Genomic DNA, 22558 nt, shown 5'->3' with positions numbered 1-22558 from the left:
TAGGGCACTTAAGAACTATGCTAAATTGACTATGCCGGTGCTCTATAAGTAGAACAGCAAAGCCTGGATGACAGCACATCTGTTTATAGCATGGTTTACTGGATATTTTAAGCCCTTGTTGAGACCTGCTCAGAAAAAAAAAAGATTCCTTTCAAAATATCACTGCTCATTGACAATGCGCATGGTCACCCAAGAGCTGTGATGGAGAGAGACAAGGGCATGAATGTTTTCATGCCTGCTAACCCAGCTTCTGTTCTGTGGCCCATGGATCAGGGAGTAATACTGAGTTTCAAGTCTTTTTATTTAAGAAATAACATTTTCTAAGTATATATCTGCTATAGATAGTGATTCCTCTGTTGGATCTGGGCAAAGTAAATTTAAAACCTTCTGAAAAGGATTTACCATTCTAGATGCCATTCATGATTCGTGGGAGGAGATCAAAATATCAACATGAACAGGAGTTGGAAAGAAGTTGGTTTCCAACTTTTAGGGATGACTTTAAGGGGTTCAGTGGCAGAAGTATCTGCAGATGTGGTGGAAATAGGAAGAGAACTATAATTAGAAGTGAAGCCTGAAGATAGGACTGAATTGCTGTAATCTCATTATCAAAATTGACTGGATGAGGAGTTGCTTCTTACAGATGAGCAAAGTGGTTTCTTGTGATGGATCTATTCCTGGTGGGGATGCTGTGAATATTGTTGAAATGACAATAAACAATGGATTTAGAATATTATATATCAAGTTAGTTGGTGAAGCAGCGGCAGAGTTTGATAGGACTGACTCCACATTTGAAAGAAGTTCTACTGTGGGTAAAATGCTATCAAATGGCATCACATATTATAGAGAAATTTTTGGTGAAAGAAGAGCCAATCAGCACTCAAGTTTTGTTGTCTTAAGAAATTGCCACAGCCATCCCATGCTTCAGCAATCACCACTCTGATCGAACAACATGGAACCAAGACCCTCCACCAGCAAAAATATTGCGTTTCATTGAAGGTTTGGGTGATTGTTAGCATTTTTTAGCAATACAATATTTTTAAATTAAGTTAGGTACATTGGTTTTTTAGACATAATGATATTGCACTCAATAGATTACAGTATAATATAACCATAACTTTTATATGCCTGGGAATATTAAAAAATTGTGTGACCCGGTTTATTATGCTACTTGCTTTATTGCAGTGGAATGGAATGGAACCTGCAATATATCCAAGGAGTGCCTGTAGTTGGAATCATAAAGAATGTAGCCTTTTCACATTGACTTTTTATTTAATAATGTGCATTTAAGTTTCCTCCCATGTATTTTTATGACTTGATTGCTCACATCTTTTTAGCACTGAGTAATATTTTGTTGTCTGAATGTGCTACAGTTTTAAAAATTCATATATCAACTGAAGAATGTCTTGGTTGCTTCCAAGTTTTGACAATTATGAATAAAGCTTACATAATCATCTGTGTTTAGGTTTTTATGTGGACATAAGTTTTCCGCTCCTATAGGTATATACCATGGAGTGTGATTGCTGGATCATAGAGTAATAATATGTTTAGTTTTGTAAGAAATCACCAAACTCTCTTCCAAAGTGGCTGTATCATTTTGGATTCCCACTAGCAGTGAATGAAAGTTCCTGTTGTTCCACAGGAACTTTTCAGTCCAGTATTTGGTGTTGTCAGTGTTGTGGATTTAGACATTCTAATAGGTTTTAATTTGCATTTCCCTGATAATATATGACTTAGAACATCTTTTCTTTTTTTTTTGTTTTCGAGACGGAGTTTTGCCCTGTTGCCCAGGCTGGAGTGTAATGGCACAATCTCGGCTCACTGCAACCTCCGCCTTCTGGGTTCAAGCGATTCTCCTGCCTCAGCTACCTGAGTAGCTGGGATTACAGGTGACTGCCACCATGCCTGGCTGATTTTTGTATTTTTTTTTTTAGTAGAGACGGAGTTTCACTATGCTGGCCAGGCTGGTCTCGAAATCCCGACCTCAGGTGATCCGCCCACCTCAGCCTCCCAAAGTGCTGGAAATACAGTCGTGAGCTACCGCGCTGGCCAGAACATCTTTTCATATGCTTACTTGCCATCTTTATATCTTCTTTGGTGAGGTGCTTGTTAAGGTTGTTGGCCTGTTTTTTAATTGGGTTGTTTTCTTATTGAGTTTTAAGAGTTTTTTGTATATTTTGGATAACAGTCCTTTATCAGAGAAGTCTTTTGCAATTGTTTTCTCAATTCTCAATTTCTCAATTTCTCCTGTAACGGCCAGAACATCTTTTCATGTGCTTACTTGCCATCTTTATATCTTCTTTGGTGAGGTGTTTGTTAAGGTTGTTAGCCTGTTTTTTAATTGGGTTGTTTTCTTACTGAGTTTTAAGAGTTTTTTGTATATTTTGGATAACAGTCCTTTATCAGAGATGTCTTTTGCAATTGTTTTCTCCCAGTCTGTGGCTTATGCTTTTCATTCTCTTGACACCCTTTCACAGTGCAAAATTTTTTATTTTAATGAAGTCCAGCTTATCAATTATTTTTTCATGGATTGTGCATTTGGTTTTGTATATAAGAAGTCATTGCCAAGCCCAATATTATCTAGATTTTCTTCTGTTATCTTCTAGAAGTTTTATAGTTTTGTTGTACATTTAGGTCTGTGATTCATTTTGAGTTAATTTTTATGAAGGCTGTAAAGTCTGTGTCTAGAGTCTTTTTTTTTTTTTTTCATGTGGATGTCTGGTTGTTCTAGCACCATTTGTTAAAAAGACTGTCTTTCTCCACTGCATTGCCTTATTTGCTTCTTTGTCAGAGATCAGTTGACTTTGTTCGTGTGCTCTATATTCTGTTCCAGTGATCTATTTGTTCTTTTGCCAGTACCACATTGTCTTGATTACTGAATCTCTGTAGTGAGCTTTGAAGGTGCGTAGCATCAGTTCTCTAACTTTATTCTTCTCCTTCAATATTATTTGCTATTCTAGGTCTTTTGCCTCTCCATGTAAACTTTAGATCAATTCATCAATATCTACGAAATAACTTGCTGGAATTTTTACTGGGATTGCATTGAATCTGTAGATCAAGTTGGGAAAAACTGTTATTTTGATGATATTGAGTCTTTTTATCCATAAACATGGACTCTCTCTCCATTTATTTAGTTCTTTGATTTTGTTAATCAGTTTTATAGTTTTCCTCACATAAATCTTATGCATTTTTTAGATTTGTACTTAGTATTTATAATTTGGGGGTGCTAATGAAAATGGTATTTTGTTTTTAATTTCAAATACCACTTGTTCATTGTTGGTATATAGGAATGTGATTGGCTTTTGTATGTTAACCTTGTATCCTGCAACCTTGCTATAATATGGTGGTAAGGTGTGGGGGAGAGGAGAAGCATTGTATAGTCCTATAATTAAGTCTCAGTCTTTTAGTGAGCCTATGCCTCTGGACTGTGGACTTCATAGATGTTTCTCAGGTTTTTTTCTCCCTCTTTAGGTGGGTCAGGAAGGCTAGAGAGGACAGGATTTGAATGTTTCCCTCTCCCAGGTCAGTTAGGCTTTGATAGTACCTTAACAGATTAAGCTCTGGTTTAACCTAGTTTCTTCTGAGGGCAGGCCTTGTTAAGAAGAATGGAGTGCTCTAGTATATTTAGAAATTCTCTCTCCCCTCCCACTGGAACCATGGGGGCAGCGGGGCTGGGGGGAAGGGTGGGGGACAGTTTCTGATATTTATTGTGAGAACCTGTTCAAGCTAGAGCCTGGTTGAGCTCTTGAAGGTAAAGCCCTCTATAACTTGATCTCCTTGGAGTTTTAACTCTCAGACTTGTTTACTCTGAACCTGCAACAATTCATCAGTTACAGTTTAGTTTTCCTTCTCCAGCACTGGTTCCCTTGGCTGTTTCTGTTTGTGAGTCTTTGCTCTGGTAATCTGTGACTTCCCTTTGCCTGTCTGTCTCTCCATCCTTTGGGCTGTTGGTTTGCCTTGTGTTCTCACCTTTCTTTCAGATCTTAGAATTGTTGATACTTCATTCTGTTCAGCTTTGTGCTTGTTGTTAGAACAGAGTGACTGCTAAGGTTTTTACATGCAGACCAGAAACTAAAGTCTTCTTTCTTTTACATTTTTTTTGTAGTGCACATTTGCTAGTGACATCTTTAGATCAATAAACATTGAGAAAAGTTATCTTTATTTTACCTCCTTTTTTTTTTTGAGACGGAGTTTCGCTGTTGTTGCCCAGGCTGGAGTGCAGTGGCGCCATCTTGGCTCACTGTAACCTCCGCCTCTCAGGTTCAAGCGATTCTCCAGCCTCAGCCTCCCAAATAGCTGAGATTACAGGCACACGCCACCATGCCTGGCTAATTTTTGTATTTTTAGTAAGGATGGGGTTTCACCATGTTGGTCAGGCTGGTCTCGAATCCCTGACCTCAAGTGATCCACCTGCCTCGGCCTCCCAAAGTTCTGGGATTACAGGCATGAGCCACTGCACCTGGCCTTTGCCTCCATTTTTGTAGGTTATTTTTGCTGAGTAAGATGCATTCTGTGTCTTCTGGCTTGCATTGTTTCTGAGAGAAGTCAGATGTTATTCTTATCAGATTTCCTCTGTATGTAATGTGTAATTTGATTGTCTTCAGCTGCTTTTAAGATTTCTTTCTTTTTTTTCCCAGAATTTGGTTATGGTGTGCCTTAATGGATTTTTCTTTGTATTTACCCTGTTGGGGATTTTTAAAGCTACTCATATCCGTGAGTTTATAGTTTTCATCAAAATTGGAAAAATTTCAACCATTATTTCTCTGAATACTATCCCCCACCATGTTTTTTAGACTCCATTTGTATAACTGCTTGCTATTGTCCCACACACAGGTCACCGATGAGGCTCTGAGGCTCTGTTCATTTTTTTAAGGCCTTTTTTCTTTTTATGCTTTAGTTGGATAGCTTGAAATATCACTGGAAGTTGAGAACAGGAAAATCTGTTATATTTACAGTCTTATTCCTGTGGTCCATTTCAAAGATGTATTCTGTTGCAGTTAGCACCTGTGATTGTTATTCTTTTCCTTTAAGACCCTCTTAGAGATTTACTTTTTGTGCAAGCTAGTTAGATATGTTAAAAATTAAATAAATACTCAGTAAGGCCAATATGGTAAAGCCCTGTCTCCACTAAAAATACAAAAATTAGCTGGATGTGGTGGCACGTGCCTGTAATCTCAGTTACTCAGGAGGCTGAGGCAGGAGAATCGCTTGAACCCAGGAGGCAGAGGTTGCAATGAGCCAAGAACATGCCACTGCACTCCACCCTGAGTGACAAAGCAAGACCCTGTCTCCAAAAAAAAAAAATACTTACCCAAAATAATTTCTTTGTTTAACTATGCCATATGACCTGAGTTCTTCTTTTTAAGAATATGAACTTTAATTTCCTTAGAACTTTAAACATTCATAAGAAAGGTAGGTTAAATTGGGAAAATTAGGCCACCCATGATAGTAAAAGATTTAGTACTTCAATTTAATATATTTGAGGTAATCCTAAAAACATTAATGAGATAGTTTTGTTGAATGTTCAATGTGTAGGTCAAGCTGATGTATTTACATTTACAAAAGTGTTTATATTTCATAATCTGAAACAATTGTTGTCTTAAGTAGTTTACTGGAATACTACTCAACAATAAAAAGAAATGAACTATTGATACATATAACAGCTTGTATGAATATGCATAGACATGCTAAGTTTAAAAAAGCCAATCCCAGCTGGGCACAGTGGCTCAAGCCTGTAATCCCAGCACTTTGAGAGTTTGAGATCGGGAGTTTGAGACCAGCCTGGCCAACATGGTGAAACCCTGTCTCTACTAAAAATATAAAAACTAGCCAGGTGTGGTGGCAGGCGCCTGTAATCCCAGCTACTCGGGAGGCTGAGGCAGGAAAATTGCTTGAACCCGGGAGGAGGAGGCTGCAGTGAGCCGAGATCGCGCCACTGCTCTCCAGCCTGGATGACAAAGCAAGAGACTCTGTCTTGGGCAGTGGGGGTGGGGGAGAAGACAACCCCGAAAAGTTACATACTGTATAAATCCCATTTATATAGACATTCTTGAAATGACAAAATTATAGAAATGGAGAACAGATTAGTGATTGCCAGGGGTTGGAGAGAAGTAGGTGTGACTGGGAAAGGGCAACATGAAGGATCCTGTGTTCTAGTATTTTGTGGCTTAATTGTATCCATATCAGTATCCTGGTTGTGATATTGTACTATGGTTTTGTAAGGTGTTACCATTGGGGGAAACTGGGTATATGGTAAATGGGATGTTTCTGTGTTCTTTCTCACAGTTGTGTTTGAACTTACAATGAGCTCAAAATAAAAAGTTTAATAAAAAGATGTATGAGGAATGAATTTTTAAGATGAAAAGAAAATGCTACTATGTGGAGCAGAGATGGTTTCAGTGTCATTTCTCACTGGTAGTGAGAAAGTATGGAGTGATCGAGTACATTATCTCTGTAGCAGACAGACCTGGATTGAAACCCCAACAATGATCAGCAGTTTGACTTTATAACATTTCTAAAACTCTCTGAGCTTCAGTTTTTCTCATCTGTAGTAAGCAGTGATAATATTGTCTGCCTTATAAATAGGTGTGAGGATTAAATACAATAGTGGCTGTGAAGTATCTAATGTGGTGCTTGACCTATAGTAAGAAAGATCGGTGCACGTTAGCAGTCATCGTTGGTTTTTATTGACCTACTTCTATTTCTAGGGTGTTTTTTTAATGCATATTAGTATATATGTTAATTTAAATAACATGTATAACTGAGTTACTAGGAAAAATGTTTACTTATATATGGGAAAACAAAATAGTAACAACTAAAAGAAATACAATTATTTTTCACTTTAGATCATAAAATTTCTTAAGAGTAGATTTGATTTTGGAAGGGTTGCTGCAAAGAAAGCTGCCTTGTTTGGATATTACCGATGGTAGGACAGTATTCTGAGCTTAAAACACTTGTATCCTGTTGCTCTGTATATTTATGGTATAATTGAAGTGGCTTATATTTGCTTTGAAAACCCACTTGAAGGCATTTTATTCTTAAGGGTTTTTTTTTTTTATTTCCATCTTTTATTTCTTTTTGGCTTATTGATCCCCCTTTAGTTTCTGTAACTAATTGTAGCAACTGGACTCGCAAACGTTGTTTAATTAGCACTACATTAAGGTTGTAGACTTTCTTATACCCACCTGATGACATGTGTATTAAACAAACAAACAAACATTTTGAAGTGCATTCTTTATAAGGTAAGGCTTGGGAGGAAAGCCACCCACAATTAACTTAGGAATTAAAAAGGTAAGCAGAAACAACTTATTCTGTGGATGTAGTAACAGCTCCTTTTTAATCCAGATATTACCCAAAGCTTACTTGTAAACATAGTTTTCTGGGACAAGAATATTGAGATCTGTAAATTCATCTTCAGACCTTAGCTGACTTAGCTATGACATATATAATGATGCATGTATAAGATGTGCTTACTGATTTCTGTGGAAAAAATACAAGCTTTGTTTGCTTCTAAATTATATTTTCTTCTATTCTTAATTTTGCCGAAAGTTTAAAAACTAAGATAAGATAAACATTTTGCCATACAGTTGACCCTTGAACAACATGGGTTTGAACTGAGCAGACCCACTTTATAAACAGTTTTTTCAGTAAGTACAATAGACCTTGCAAATCAGTGGGTTTGGCATAACCAAATATGACATAACCAAATATTCCAGACTCACTTTCTTCTTTCCCTATCTCTGAGCTGGAACCAGCCGTTTTCTGTGAAGTCTTGGGTTTATATTAGTGGGGAATGTTATTTAGAAACCATGATCTGGGGATAGATGTATTTATTGCTGCTGCTTTGGTGTTACTGCTAGGCCCTTAACTCATGACAATGCCAGGAGAAATATGTAATCATGAGTTCTTACTGATATCTCCATAGGATTCTTCCATATTTGAATCTTATAATGAGCATCTGCCCCAGGACCCCTTCCGAGAGGTATGCATTCCCAGCACAATGCAGTTCTTGGCTAGGGTCAAGTTGTATTGCCTCCTATGCCTGCCTTAATCTGGCTCTGCTGGCTGAGATCCATGTCTATCTGGATTCACCAGTAGCATTCACCATGCGTGCTCTAATTACAGTCCCATCTGCATTTCCACATTGTAGTTTTGTGCATTTTTCAGTATGGCAACCTCCAGCCATGCTGATGAGTCTGCCTGGGCAGTCCTCATTGCCTCCTGGTTATAAAGTTGTGTGGCTTTTGAGTGATTCATCCTAACCCTATTCTTGACATAAACCATGTTATTTTTAGAGCATGAAATGCCTTGTACTATTATTGTCACTCCATTTTATAGTTGAGGTATTGGAGCACAGAGAAATTAAGGAATTTGCCAAAGATCACCTAGTTAGTAAGTGGCAGAGTTGGGATTAAACCTAGGTACTCTGCTTAAATGGTCTTTGCTAGCCTATGCTGCTAGACTATAGGATTTATGTGGGGAAGTAGTAGAAGACCTGAAAAGAGTGATTATTTTAAGATCTTGAAGAATTTTAACATTATTTAAATAATCTTGGATTTGTTGGGTAGGCCCTGGGAAGTCATTGAAGGCTTTTGACTGTAGAGTGATGTGATTGGCAGTGTCCTGTAGAAAGGTTAATCACTTGTAGCTGTTAAGGACTTTGAAAGCAAGATTCCTGATAGTATGCTGTTCTTGGGCCTCTCTCTAGAGATCTAATGAGTCAGTCTCTAAGGTTTGAGCCAGGGAATTTATGATCTTTTTGATGATCATCCATATTTGGAATGACTGCTCTAAACTGTTTCCTTTGTTTACTATATTCGTTTGACTACTAGTATGCCATTCCTGTATGTGTCCATCCAGTAGAGCCACATTTAAATGCCCTTAATTTGCCATTTGAAGATACATATAGTCCAGATGAAGTCGATGAGTCTGCTCAGGAGACATATCTTTCATCTGTTTGGGCCTTGCATTTCAATAGATATTTGAGTTATACTCTTTCTTGTATATATTAAGTTTGCAATAAAGCTTAATATCAGCTTGTTTTAACATTATCTTGGTAACACTTCTTCATTGGGTAGTGTGATTATTACCAAATGTAAGTGACAAGATGTAAACCAGATACTCATCTACTTCTGTATAAACAGATGAAAGAGAACTCTCAACTACTTCCTTGTCTCTAATATTTGCTTCCTAAAAATTTGGGCAGAATTAAATAGCAGCTAAATAGTATCATTGTACTAATAGTCGCATGCTAGTCATCATACTTTTTTGACTTGCTCTGCATAATTCATTGACATGTCTAACCAGGGAGGTCCAAATAAAATAAAAATAGCAGTTTTGTGAGATCAGTTGTTTAAGCATATGTCATATTGTTAAGATTTTGAAACTCTTCAGAGAGGTATTTTGAATCTCATGAAAGTCACCCCTCTTGCCAGGGCTGCCACATGCATAGTTCCACCTGGGTATATAGCAGAGTAGCAGTGGCACCTTTGGTCCTGACTATGTTTAATACAGATTGGATATAACAGCAGTATGTCTGGAACAACAATGCCATAATCCTCTTGTAGGTTACTACTTAACTATTTGCTGTTCAATAGTTAAACAAAATTTTTTCTGTTAAAAAAAATCAGTTGACCGTAGACATATGGGCTTATTTCTGGACTCTCAGTTCCATTGATCTCTGTTTTTATACCAGTACCATATTGTGTTGATTATTGTTGCTTTGTAGTAAGTTTTAAAATCAGGAAGTATAAGTCCACCTACTTTGTTCCCTTTCATGATTGCTTTGGCTGTGGTGAGTCCCTTGAGTTTTAATATGAATTTTAGGATCAGTTTGTCAGTTTCTATAAAGAAGCTGCCTGGGATTCTGATAGAGATCACATTACTTTGTATACCAATTTAGGAAAGTATTGCCATCCTAGGAGTATGTAGTCTTCCATCCATCAATATGGGATGTCTTTCTGTTTAATTTCTTTCAACAATGTTTTGTAGTTTTCAGAGCATAAGTTTTACACTTCTTTTAAATGTATTGCAAAGTACTTCATTCTTTTTGGTGCTATCGTAAATGGAATTGTTTTCTTAATTTCATTTTCAGATTGTTTATTGCAGATATATGTGTTTACAAATGTAATTGCTTATTGTATATTGATCTTGTATCCTACAACCTTAGTGAATTCTTTTACTGGTTCTAATTGTTTTAGAAGATTCCTTAAGACTTTTTATATATCAGATCATGTCATTTGCAAGTAAAGATAGTTTAACTTCTTTCTTTCTGGTCTGGATGCCATGTCAGATATTTTTTCTTTACTGCAATTTAAGCAGTATTGTTATTTTACCAGAAAAAAATTTCCTCTCAATATGTGGCTTTATAAAGGTTTCTAGATTCTTTGGGTTTTTAGGATATACTCAGTTTTGCTGTAATGTAATATATATGCTCTTTAAATCACTGTACTATGGAAAATTGTGCAATAAACACCACAGGACTTACGAGAAAAGCTGGTAAGAGCAGTGTATGTTGTTTTAAAATGATAGGAATATAATAAAAATGGTGGTATAATTTTACATGTGTTAATGTTTAAAATATACATACATACTATATTATGTATGGCACTTCACTTTGAAAAAAGCCTGAAGTTTTCTTGTGGAAGTAGCATTAAAATGGTTGCAGCACATGAGTTATTGTGAAGTATCCTGTCTGAAATAGGATGGAAAGTGATAACACCAGAGAAAGTTATAATACCAGATGAGAAAGATGAGGGTATAGTTCATGTTACACACGGTGAACTGAAGGAAGTGGTAGATGTCTGAGATGTGTGTGCATATATGTATTCCCACATGTCTCAGTACAGCTGTGTGTGATTTTTTGCATTCACCTAGTATTTCTGGTGAACAAAGCTATGCATAAACAAACTGCAATTCAGATTGTTCCTTAATATACCAGTTGCATGGAAACAAATGTGTAGTTTCAAAACAGAAGTAACTGTATTTCTGTCAGATATTTGCTCCTCTAGTTGCAAAATGAAAGCCAACCTAATTCAACTTGCAGAAATTTGCTTTATACAAAATTTATCCAGAGAAATCCCTATACTACTAAAAGGCAAGAACATTGTAAAATATCTGAAGGTTATTTATTTATTTTTTAATTATACTTTAAGTTCTGGGATACATGTGCAGAATGTGCAGGTATGTTATATAGGGATACATGTGTCATGGTGGTTTGCTGCACCCATCTACCCATCATCTACATTAGGTATTTCTCTTAATGCTATTCCTCCCCTAACCCTCTACCCCCTAACAGTCCCCAGTGTGTGATGTTCCCCTCCCTGTGTCCATGTGTTCTCATTGTTCAACTCCCATTTATGGGTGAAAACATGCAGTGTTTGGTTTTCTGTTCCTGTGTTAGTTTGTTGAGAATGGTTTCCAGCTTCATCCATGTCCCTGCAAAGGACATGAACTCATCCTTTTTTATGGCTGTATAGTATTCCATGGTATATATGTGCCACATTTTCTTCATCCAGTCTATCATTGATGGGCATTTGGGTTGGTTCCAAGTCTTTGCTGTTGTGAATAGTGCTGCAGTAAACATACGTGTGGATGTGTCTTTATAGTAGAATGATTTATAATCCTGTGGGTATATACCCAGTAATGGGATTGCTGGGTCAAATGGTATTTCTGGTTCTAGATCCTTGAGGAATCACCACACTGTCTTCCACGGTGGTTGAACTAATTTACATTCCCACCTACAGTGTAAAAGCATTCCTATTTCTCCACATCCTATCCAGCATCTGTTGTTTCCTGACTTTTTAATGATTGCCATTCTGACTGGCATGAGATGGTATCTCATTGTGGTTTTGATTTGCATTTCTCCGATGACCAGTGATGATGAGCTTTTTTTCATATTTGTTGGCTGCATAAATGTCTTCTTTTGCGAAGTGTCTGTTCATATCCTTTGCCCACTTTTTGATGGGGTTGTTTGTTTTTTTCTTATAAATTTGTTGAAGTCCCTTGTAGATTCTGGATATTAGCCCTTTGTCAGATGGATAGATTGCAGAAATTTTCTCCCATTCTGAAGGTTGCCTGTTCACTCTGATGATAGATTCTTTTGCTGTGCAGAAGCTCTTTAGTTTAATTAGATCTCATTTGTCAATTTTGACTTTTGTTGCCATTGCTTTTGGTGTTTTAGTCATGAAGTCTTTGCCCATGCCTATGTCCTGAATGGTATTGCCTAGGTTTTCTTCTAGGGTTTTTATGGTTTTAGGTCTTATGTTTAAGTCTTTAATCCATATCGAGTTAATTTTTGTATAAGGTGTAAGGAATGGGTCCAGTTTCAGTTTTCTGCATAGGGCTAACCAGTTTTCCCAACACCATTTATTAAATAGGGAATCCTTTCCCCATTGCTTGTTTTTGTCAGGTTTGTCAAAGATCAGTTGGTTGTAGATGTGTGGCATTATGTCTGAGGCCTCTGTTCTGTACCATTGGTCTATATCTCTGTTTTGGTACCAGTACCATGCTGTTTTGGTTACTATAGCCTTGTAGTATAGTTTGAAGTCAGGTAGTGTGTTGCCTCCAGCTTTGTTCTTTTTGCTTAGGATTGTCGTGGCTATATGGGCTCTTTTTTGGTGCCATATAAAATTTAAAGTAGTTTTTTCTAATTCTGTGAAGAAAGTCAATGGTAGCTTGATGGGGATAGCATTGAATCTATAACTTACTTTGGGCAGTATGGCCATTTTCACGATAGTGATTCTTTCTATCCATGAGCATGGAATGTTTTTCCATTTGTTTGTGTCCTCTCTTATTTCCTTGAGCAGTGATTTGCAGTTCTCCTTGAAGAGGTCCTTCACATTCCTTATAAGTTGTATCCTAGGTATTTTATTTTCTTTGTAGCAATTGTGAATGGGAGTTCACTCGTGATTTGGCTCTCTATTTGTCTCTTATTGTGGTGTATAGGAATGCTTGTGATTTGTGCACATTGATTTTGTATCATGAGACTTTGCTGAAGTTGTTCATCAGCTTAAGGAGATGTTGGGCTGAGACGATGGGTTTTTCTACATATACAGTCATGTCATCTGCAGACAGAGACAATTTGACTTCCTCCCTTCCTTTGAATACCCTTTATTTCTTTCTCTTGCCTGATTGCCCTGGCCAAAACTTCCAATACTGTGTTGAATAGGAGTGGTGAGAGAGGGCATCCTTGTCTTGTGCTGGTGTTCAAAGGGAATGCTTCCAGCTTTTGCCCATCCAGTATGATATTGGCTGTGGGTTTGTCATAAATAGCTCTTATTATTTTGAGATATATTTCATCAATACCTAGTTTATTGAGAGTTTTTAGCATGAAGGGGTGTTGAATTTTATCGAAGGCCTTTTCTGCATCTATTGAGATAATCATGTGGTTTTTGTCATTGGTTCTGTTTATGTGTTGGATTATGTTTATTGATTTGCGTATGTTGAACCAGCCTTGCATCCCAGGGATGAAGCTGACTTGATCGTGGTGGATAAGCTTTTTGATGTGGTGCTGGATTCAGTTTGCCAGTATTTTATTGAGGGTTTTCACATTGATGTACATCAGGGATATTGGCCTGAAATTTTCTTTTTTTGTTGTGTCTCTGCCAGATTTTGGTATCAGGATGATGCTGGCCTCATAAAAAGAGTTAGGGAGAAGTCCTTCTTTTTCTGTTGTTTGGAATAATTTCAGAAGGAATGGTACCAGCTCCTCTTTGTACCCCTGGTAGAATTTGGCTGTGAATCCGTCTAGTCCTGGGGTTTTTTTTTTTTTTGGTTGGTAGGCTATTAATTACTGCCTCAATTTCAGAACTTGTTATTGGTCTGTTCAGGGATTTGACTTCTTCCTAGTTAAGTCTTGGGAGGGGGTATGTGTCCAGGAATTTATCCATTTCTTCTAGATTTTCTAGTTTATTCGCATAGAGGTGTTTATAGTATTCTCTGATGGCAGTTTGTATTTCTGTGGTATCAGTGGTGATACCCCCTTTATCATTTTTTATTGTATCTATTTGATTCTTCTCTCTTCTTTATTAGTCTGTCTAGCAGTATATCTATTTTATTAATCTTTTCAGAAAACCAGCTCCTGGATTCATTGATTTTTTGAAGGCTTTTTCATGTCTCTTTCTCCTTCAGTTCTGCTCTGATCTTAGTTATTTCTTGTCTTCTGCTAAGTTTTGGATTTGTTTGCTCTTGCTTCTCTAGTTCTTTTAAATGTGATATTAGGGTGTCGATTTTGGATTTTTCCTGCTTTCTCTTGTGGGTATTTAGCGCTATAAATTTCACTCTAAACACTGCTTTAGCTGTGTTCCGGAGATTCTGATACATGTGTCTTTGTTCTCATTGGTTTCAAAGAACTTACTTATTTCTGCCTTAATTTTGTTATTTACCCAGTAGTCATTCAGGAGCAGGTTGTTCAGTTTCCATGTAGTTGAGCAGTTTTGAGTGAGTTTCTTAACTTTGAGTCCTAATTTGATTGCACTGTGGTCTGAGAGACTGTTATGATTTTCATTCTTTTGCATTTGCTGAGGAGTGTTTTACTTCCAATTATGTAATCAATTTTAGAATAAGTGCAATGTGGTGCTGAGAAGAATGTATATTCTGTTGATTTGGGATGGCGAGTTCTGTAGATGTCTATTAGGTCTGCTTGGTCCAGAGCTGAGTTCAAGTCCTGAATATCCTTGTTAATTTTCTATCTCGTTGATCTAATATTGACAGTGGGGTGTTCAAGTCTCCCACTATTATTGTGTGGGAGTCTAAGTCTCTTTGTAGGCCTCTAAGAACTTGCTTTATGAATCTGAGTGCTCCTGTATTGGGTGCATATATATTTAGGATAGTTAGTTCTTCTTGTTGCATTGATCCCTTCACCATTATGGAATGCCCTTCCTTGTCTTTTTTTTATCTTTGTTGGTTTGACATCTGTTTTATCAGAGACTAGGATTGCAACCCTTGCTTTTTTTTGCTTTCCATTTGCTTGGTAAATCTTCCTCCATCCCTTTATTTTTAGCCTATGTGTGTCTTTGCACATGTGATGGGTCTTCTGAATACAGCACACCAGTGGGTCTTGACTCTATCCAATTTGTCAATCTGTGTCTTTTAACTGGGGCATTTAGCCCATTTACATTTAAGGTTAATATTGTTATGTGTCAATTTTATCCTGTCATTATGATGCTAGCTGGTTATTTTGCCTGTTAGTTGATGCAGTTTCTTCATAGTGTCGATGGTCTTTACAATTTGGTATGTTTTTGCAGTGGCTGGTACTGGTTTTTCCTATCCATATTTAGTGCTTCCTTCAGGAGCTCTTGTAAGGCAGGCCTGGTGGTGACAAAAATCTCTCAGTATTTGGTTGTCTGTAAAGGATTTTATTTCTCCTTCGCTTATGAAGCTCAGTTTGACTGGATATGAAATTCTGGGTTGAAAATTCTTTTCTTTAAGAAGGTTGAGGCCTGGCACGGTGGCTCACACCTGTAATCGCAGCACTTTGGGAAGCCGAGATGGGTGGATCACAGGGTCGAGAGACTGAGACCATCCTGGCCAACATGGTGAAACCCCTTCTCTACTAAAAATACAAAAATTAGCTGGGCGTGGTGGTGTGTGCCTATAGTCCCAGCTACTTGGGAGGCTGAGGCAGGAGAATCTCTTGAACCCGGGATGTGGAGGTTGTGGTGAGCTGAGATCGCGCCACTGCACTCCAGCCTGGTGACACAGCAAGACTCCATCTCAAAAAAAAAAAAAAAAAAAAAAAAAATAGAATGTTGAATATTGGCCCCCACTCTCTTCTGGCTTGTAGGGTTTCCACGTAGATATCGCTGTTAATCTGATGGGCTTCCCTTTGTGGGTAACCTGACCTTTTGGGTGAATCTGATGATTATGTGTCTTGGGGTTGCACTTCTCGAGGTGTATCGATTTGTGGTGGTGTCCGTATTTCGTGAATTTGAATGTTGGCCTGTCTTCCTAGGTTAGGAAGTTCTCCTGGATAATATCCTGAAGAGTGTTTTCCAACTTGGTTCCATTCTCCCCATCACTTTCAGGTATACCGATCAAACGTAGGTTTGGTCTTTTCACATAGTCCCATATTTCTTGGAGGCTTTGTTTGTTCCTTTTCATTGTTTTTTCTCTAATCTTGCCTTCATGCTTTATTTTATTAAGTTAATCTTCAGTCTCTGATATCCTTTCTAAAATATCTGAAGGTTTTTAAAGCTTACACCATCTAAATTATACTTAGATGAGTTACCTATAAGCTAAAAGCTAGAGTCAGATGGCAGTATCTAAGATGAAATCTTGAATGTAGGTGGTATCCTTGTTTTCTTTTTCATAATCTCTTTAACTTGTCTTAGTACTTTATTTATTTATTTGTTCTGGGAACCACATTTGAGCTTTGAGAGGCAGGAGGACAGTGCTTGATGTGTTAGCAGCTAGTAACCCCTAGTTTAACTGAGTTGAGGACAGTAGTAATACTATGGTGGCAATAGCAAGATTTTTATCTCTGCAGCCTTATAGTACAACTGTCTTGGTTTAAAACTGGATTTTAACTAAATTCTGTTTTAAACCAAGATAGTTCTGTATAAGAATGTCTTTGGATTGGAAGCCTTGGTTTTAGTTTATTCTTGAATTGTCAATATCAGAAGTATTAGAAATAGTAATTCAATGGCAAAGTATTATTACATAATAACAAAAGATTTATTGTGAAATACTGGGGCCAACATGGAGGAATGGCAAGTATACGAGCTTTGACCGTAGACAGACCAGGATTTTGAATCCTAGTTCTAACTCTTACTAACTCTGTGACCAAATGTAGATACTCATCCTGAGATTTCCTCATTGATAAAATGACATATCACCTCAGCGGAGTTGCAAGTGGTGTTTTACTTTTATCTCCACGTAAATTAAAGATAAATGAAACTTACGAAAAAGTGTTTATATAGATAAATGATATGTAAAATATTTTCTAAATTGGAATAACTTTGAAAAACTGTAGAGTATAATATGAATATGCTGTATGTACCATTTCAGCAGAATAACTAGTACCTCATGTTTGTGATTGATTTAAGTATTTATTTCCTCTTAAATACCTATGGGCGCACTTGGGCATAGTAGGCAGTCTAGCCACTTTATTAGTCTAAAAACTAAGTTCATTTTAGGATTTTTTTTTTAAGTTCTATGTCTAAATCTGATACAAGAATAGTAAAAGCCATGCAGTAGCAGAACTTTTATCTTAATTTATGAGGCTAAAAATTTCTTATAACACTGAAGAGCTTTCCTTTCTTTAATAGGTTTAACCTTCATTTCTAATACATAAATGTAATTTATTTTTGCTTAGGCTCCACTAGTTGGAGATGATAAAAATATAACCCTTGTAACACAGATATAGAACCTAATGGTGGCCTTTGGATGATACTTCAGCTCTCACCCAGTAAAGTCCCTGGGATTCCACATTCCCCAAATCCTTTTCTTTTCATTGAAATGCCCTCCTGCTTTTTCTTCCATAACCAGTCTTCCTGCTGCTGCTCTTAGATGTCATGCTATGCTCTGCCACCTGGTGGTTGCAATGTACACTGCTGTTTCTGTTGCTGCCGCAGTTGCCTCCTACTACAACACTGAGAGTCAAGGTGCAGAGGTTGGGATTAAGTCTGCAGGTGTGATGTTCAGTGATATGGGCTCTGGAGCCAGATTTCTAAGTTTGAATCCCTACATCACTACCTCCTTGCTGTGTAACCTTGGACAGGTTATACAGTTTTCTTATCTGTAAAATAGCTAGAGTAATAGTGCTTACCCTCACAGGGTTGTTTTATTAAATTAATACAAATGCTGAGAACATTACATACTGAAAACAGTACATGACAGAAAACAGTAAAATGCCAAAAACAGTATGTGACACTTAACAGTGTTAGTTATTGTTATTATTCTGATCTGAATGCTTTAGGTCAGCAATTAAACATGTGTATTTTATTTGGAGCTATCATAGCTCCAAACTGATTGATTTTAGCCTTGAGTTTATTTTTTAATGTTGATCTTTTCTAAATCCATTATGTATATACTTTCTGTTATACATAATTTTCAATTATCGGTATCTCATATTGTAAAGTTAAGAAGTAAAAAAAAAAATCACACTAAAATGTAAGAGTTCTTAAAGTGAGTGAATATCATATGGAAATAACCATAGCACAGTAGTGGAATTTTTAGAAATTTGTTTTTTAATTTGGGAAGTTAATCAGTGAAATGAGCTTTGTTCTGAAAATGTATACCAATTTTCGAAGTAAACTATAGATTTTATTTGTGTTTTTACATACTATAACAAGGTAATTTCTAAGTTTTACTTTTGTTCATTCATTTTCCCTTTCTGTTGTGTGTGTGTGTGTGTGTCTGTGGTATTCAAACATTATTATGGTATGATGTTCTGTTTTTCTTTTCTTTTTTTTTTTTTTTTGAGACAGAGTCTTGCTCTGTTGCCCAGGCTGGAGTGCAGTGGGGCGACCTCGGCTCACTGCAGCCTCCACCTCCCGGGTTCATGCCATTCTGCTGCCTCAGCCTCCTGAGTAGCTGAGACTACAGGTGCCTGCCACCCCACCTGGCTAACTTTTTGTATTTTTAGTAGAGACAGGGTTTCACCGTGTTAGCCAGGATGGTCTCGATCTCCTGACCTCATGATCTGCCCGCCTCGGCCTCCCAAAGTGCTGGGATTACAAGCGTGAGCCACCACGCCTGGCCAGATGTTCTGTTTTTCTTGTTTCTGTTCTGTTTCCTTCCTTTTTCATATTTTTATGTATATATAAAAAACAGTATTGTAGTGTGGTATTCTGTTTTTTCCACTCAATTTTATATTGTACACATTTCCCTTATTTTTAAATAGTTTAATATATCATAAATTACTCATTTTGATTGGATATTGTTTTCTTTCTGTTGTATAATATTATAATGGTTATTTTTTATTTATACAGCTTTTTTCTCCTCTCTCATGTGCTTATGGAACAAACTGCCAAAAGGAGTCTTAAGAGTACATGAATGATTTTGTGGCTCTTGAAATATTTTCCCACATTTTAATCCAAAAATGCCATGCTTTTTAATGCTGTTAAACACGAATTTACTTTCACCCATAAAACATTGTCTAGGAACAAAAGTGAAAAAGACAGGATCCCTGCTCTCCAGGAAGGAAGAACTGGGATAGTTGGACAGTAGCAGTGTGGAAAATACTTCTTAGAGGAGATTGAACATGAAAATGTGGTTTTAATTTGAAATAATTATTGATGCTACTTTTTCTTTCTTGCATATTATGTTTGTCTTTTCTGAAACATATTTTTTTGCTTTGCAACAAAATGACTTAACTCCTGCCAACTGCATGATATGGTAGAAAGAGCACACAGGTTTGGACAAATTGTTTAATTGTCTAAACTTCAGTTTCTGCACATATAAAACATAAATGATACTGCCTTTAGAGACTTTTGAGGATTATAGAAAGTGTTTTTTATCTATTATCTCCAGGCTTATTTCAAAAAATATTTGAAATGAAAGAGTTAATATACTAATAAAGTATTTAGCACAGTATATGGCACATAAGTTAGACTTAGTAAGTAGGAGCCACTATTGGTTTTATGATTGCCAATGTTAAGCATTCTGCTTCTTACAAAGCATCAGCTTTCCTATAAATACTGCTCAGTTTTCTAGAAGCTGGAACTGCCACCTCCTAAATGATCAGAATTCACTTCCTCAACCTCCAGAGTAACCCAGCTCTTGAGTCTTTATAGAAACCAAAAGGCTAGCTTCTTTCTTTCCTTTCCTTTCTTTAGCCCCTGCTGGTTGCCAGGTACCATGTTAGATGTAGGGAATAGGAAGATAACTGAGATAATATCCTACACTGTCTACCTAGAGAAATAGAGTCATATGCAGGTGACTGTGCACATGTCAGAGAAATCAGTGGTTCTCAACCCTGGCTGCTCATCAGCATCACCTGGGGAAGCTGTTTAAAAATACCAGTGCTGATGCTGTACTTTTGATAATTTAGAAATTAATGGAAGCAGAAACAATATTCTGTAGGAACCTGTACTCATTGATAGGTTGAGTGAGTCATTTTGATTGGAAAGAGAACTGGAAAAATCTTCACAATTAGAGTAACATTCAAACCAACAACAAAACTTAGTCTATATTGTTAGGAGGACAACAAGCCAGGGCACAAAAGCTTGAAAACTGGTAGCAGATTGGAGAAGGAAATAGTAGATTCTAAGGCTAGACTAACAAAGCAGCTAATAAGAAAGAAAGAAACTTTACCTCTCTTAAGGAGTTTAGACTTCATTATGTAGAAAATGAGGTAGACTTTATGAGAGAATGATATGATGCAATCTCTGATTTGGAAAAAACAGCCACTAGTTTATAACATTGTCAAAAGTAAATTCTAGATGGAATTAAAGTTATGGAAAAAATAGAGAATAATATTTCTATATTTTGGGGTTGGAGAAGACCTTTATAAACATGTTATCAACTCCAAAGCCATAAAGGAAAACACTGAGATTAACAGATTTTACCAAGTAAATATTTAAAACTCTGCAACAAAAAGTACCCTAAAGTTGAAAGTCTGGAGACAAACTGGGGGAAAGTATTTGCTACCTCAATGACAGAAGGTTAAAAAGTACCTAATATATAATGAGCTCTTGCAAATCAGTTAAGAATAGGCAAAAGATTTGAGCAGGTAGCTTTCCAAAGAAGAAATGCAAATGGTTGCTAAAGCACATAAAAGGATGCTTATCTTCAGTGATAATCAGGATTGTAGAGTCAAACAAGAGTGGGGTCTTCTAAACTTTCATGTTGATACAGATTTTTAAAAGTGAATAATATCTAATGTCAAAAATGTGGAGAAACAGGCAGGCTGATAACGTTGGTGGGAGATAAGTTGGTGTAACCTTTCTAGAGAGTAGATTAGTGGTTATCTATCAAAACTTAAATTGTGATTGCCCTTGGACCCAGTAGCCACAACTAAGAATTATCCCTGGAGAAATACAATGTTGTAACATTGTTTGTAATGCCAAGCAGTGTAAATGTGTACATATTTGATAGGCAATAAACTTTTTTGTAGGAATATATACCAGACTGAAGAAACTGGTGGAGAGAGGGGCACTTTATATACTGCTGTAATGTTTTTTTTAGAACTTCCATATAACAGTGTGTGTGTGTGTGTGTGTATCTATCTATCTATCTATCTATCTATCTATCTATCTATCTATCTATCTATCTATCTATGCCAAATCTATCTGTGCCAAAGGCTAGAAGTCCTGTTCTGGATGAATTAGATGAGGAAGAAGTTGGAGGCAGGAAAACCAGTTAAAGAATTTTTTGCCTTGTTCAAGTGTGAGAAATGTTTGGGTCTGAATTGGAACCGTGACAATCAGAATGAGGAAGAGGGAAGATTTGAAAGATAGAGAATCTATAAACTTGTACTATGTGGGTGAGAAGAATGAGGAAAGACCGTCAAAGATGGTTCTGAAGTTGGTAAGTTATATTGCTGAGTAAGTGACCATGACATTATAAAAAATAGGAAAAACAACAAAAGAAGCATCTTTGGAGTAGAAGATAATGAGTATCTTAAATATAGATCCTCAATAAGTATTTGAACAATAAATTAGTTTGGGTCAGTTAGCTCATCTTTAGCATGTACAATTTATGCTTTCTTATTAAGGCTGGTCTTCTGTAGTTATTCTTCTGCTTGTTAGAAGATGTCATTAACATTTCAAAATATGTAAAAAGCAATTTCTAAGTATAATTTTTAAACTATTTGTCTTGTTTTATATTTTCAGAGTGCACATTTGGCCATGATCGATACCCTCATGATGGCTTATACTGTAGAAATGGTCAGTATAGAAAAAGTAATTGCGTGTGCTCAGCAGTATTCAGCTTTTTTTCAAGCCACAGATCTGCCCTATGATATTGAGGACGCTGTCATGTACTGGATAAATAAGGTAGGATTATACTCACTTGAGTAAATTGCATCTCATAGCCAGAAGACGTGAAATTCTAAATTATACATTGCCACTTCATTACTCTTTTTGTTTCAAATCAAAGTGCAAACTTAAGTTGTAAAATACACTTAAATTTTTTATTAAAAAAGCGTAAAATGATGAAAATAGATTTCTGTATACTCAGCAATATTTATAATTACTCTTTTTTTTTTTTTTTTTTTTTTTTTTGCGAAGTAGTCTCGCTCTGTCACCCAGGCTGGAGTGAAGTGGCATGATCTCGGCTCACTGCAACCTCCGCCCTTCAGGTTCTAGCAATTCTCATGCCTCGGCCTCCCAAGTAGCTGGGATTACAGGCATTTGCCACCACACCCGGCTAATTTTTGTGTTTTTAGTGGAGACGGGGTTTCGCCATGTTGGCCAGGCTGGTCTGGAACTCCTGGCCTCACGTGATCTACCCACCTTGGCCTCCCAAAGTGCTGCAATTACAGGCGTGAGCCGCCACGCCTGGCCAATATTTATAATCACTCTTAATGATTAATCTAGTTCATACCAGATTATGAAAAAATTCAGAACACTCCTAATAGTGAACTATACACAGTGGGTGTTCAGTAAATATTTTTTGA

General features: G+C 36.8%; 1 protein-coding gene across 10 annotated transcripts in view; it reads left to right on the top strand.

Moving 5' to 3' along the window:
• CAMSAP2 (calmodulin regulated spectrin associated protein family member 2) overlaps positions 1 to 22558 on the top strand; it is a 124524-nt gene that overhangs the window by 47896 nt on the left and 54070 nt on the right. For all 10 annotated transcript variants that reach the window (XM_054523515.2, XM_002809641.5, XM_054523514.2 and 7 more), the window contains one exon: positions 21774 to 21935. In XM_054523515.2, the coding sequence (XP_054379490.1) occupies positions 21774 to 21935 (162 nt within the window). The remainder of the gene's footprint in view (positions 1 to 21773; positions 21936 to 22558) is intronic.

This window comes from Pongo abelii, chromosome 1 (genome assembly GCF_028885655.2).
Source record: "Pongo abelii isolate AG06213 chromosome 1, NHGRI_mPonAbe1-v2.0_pri, whole genome shotgun sequence".
NCBI classification, from domain to species: domain Eukaryota; kingdom Metazoa; phylum Chordata; class Mammalia; order Primates; family Hominidae; genus Pongo; species Pongo abelii.
This window is presented reverse-complemented; position numbering and strand designations above follow the sequence as displayed.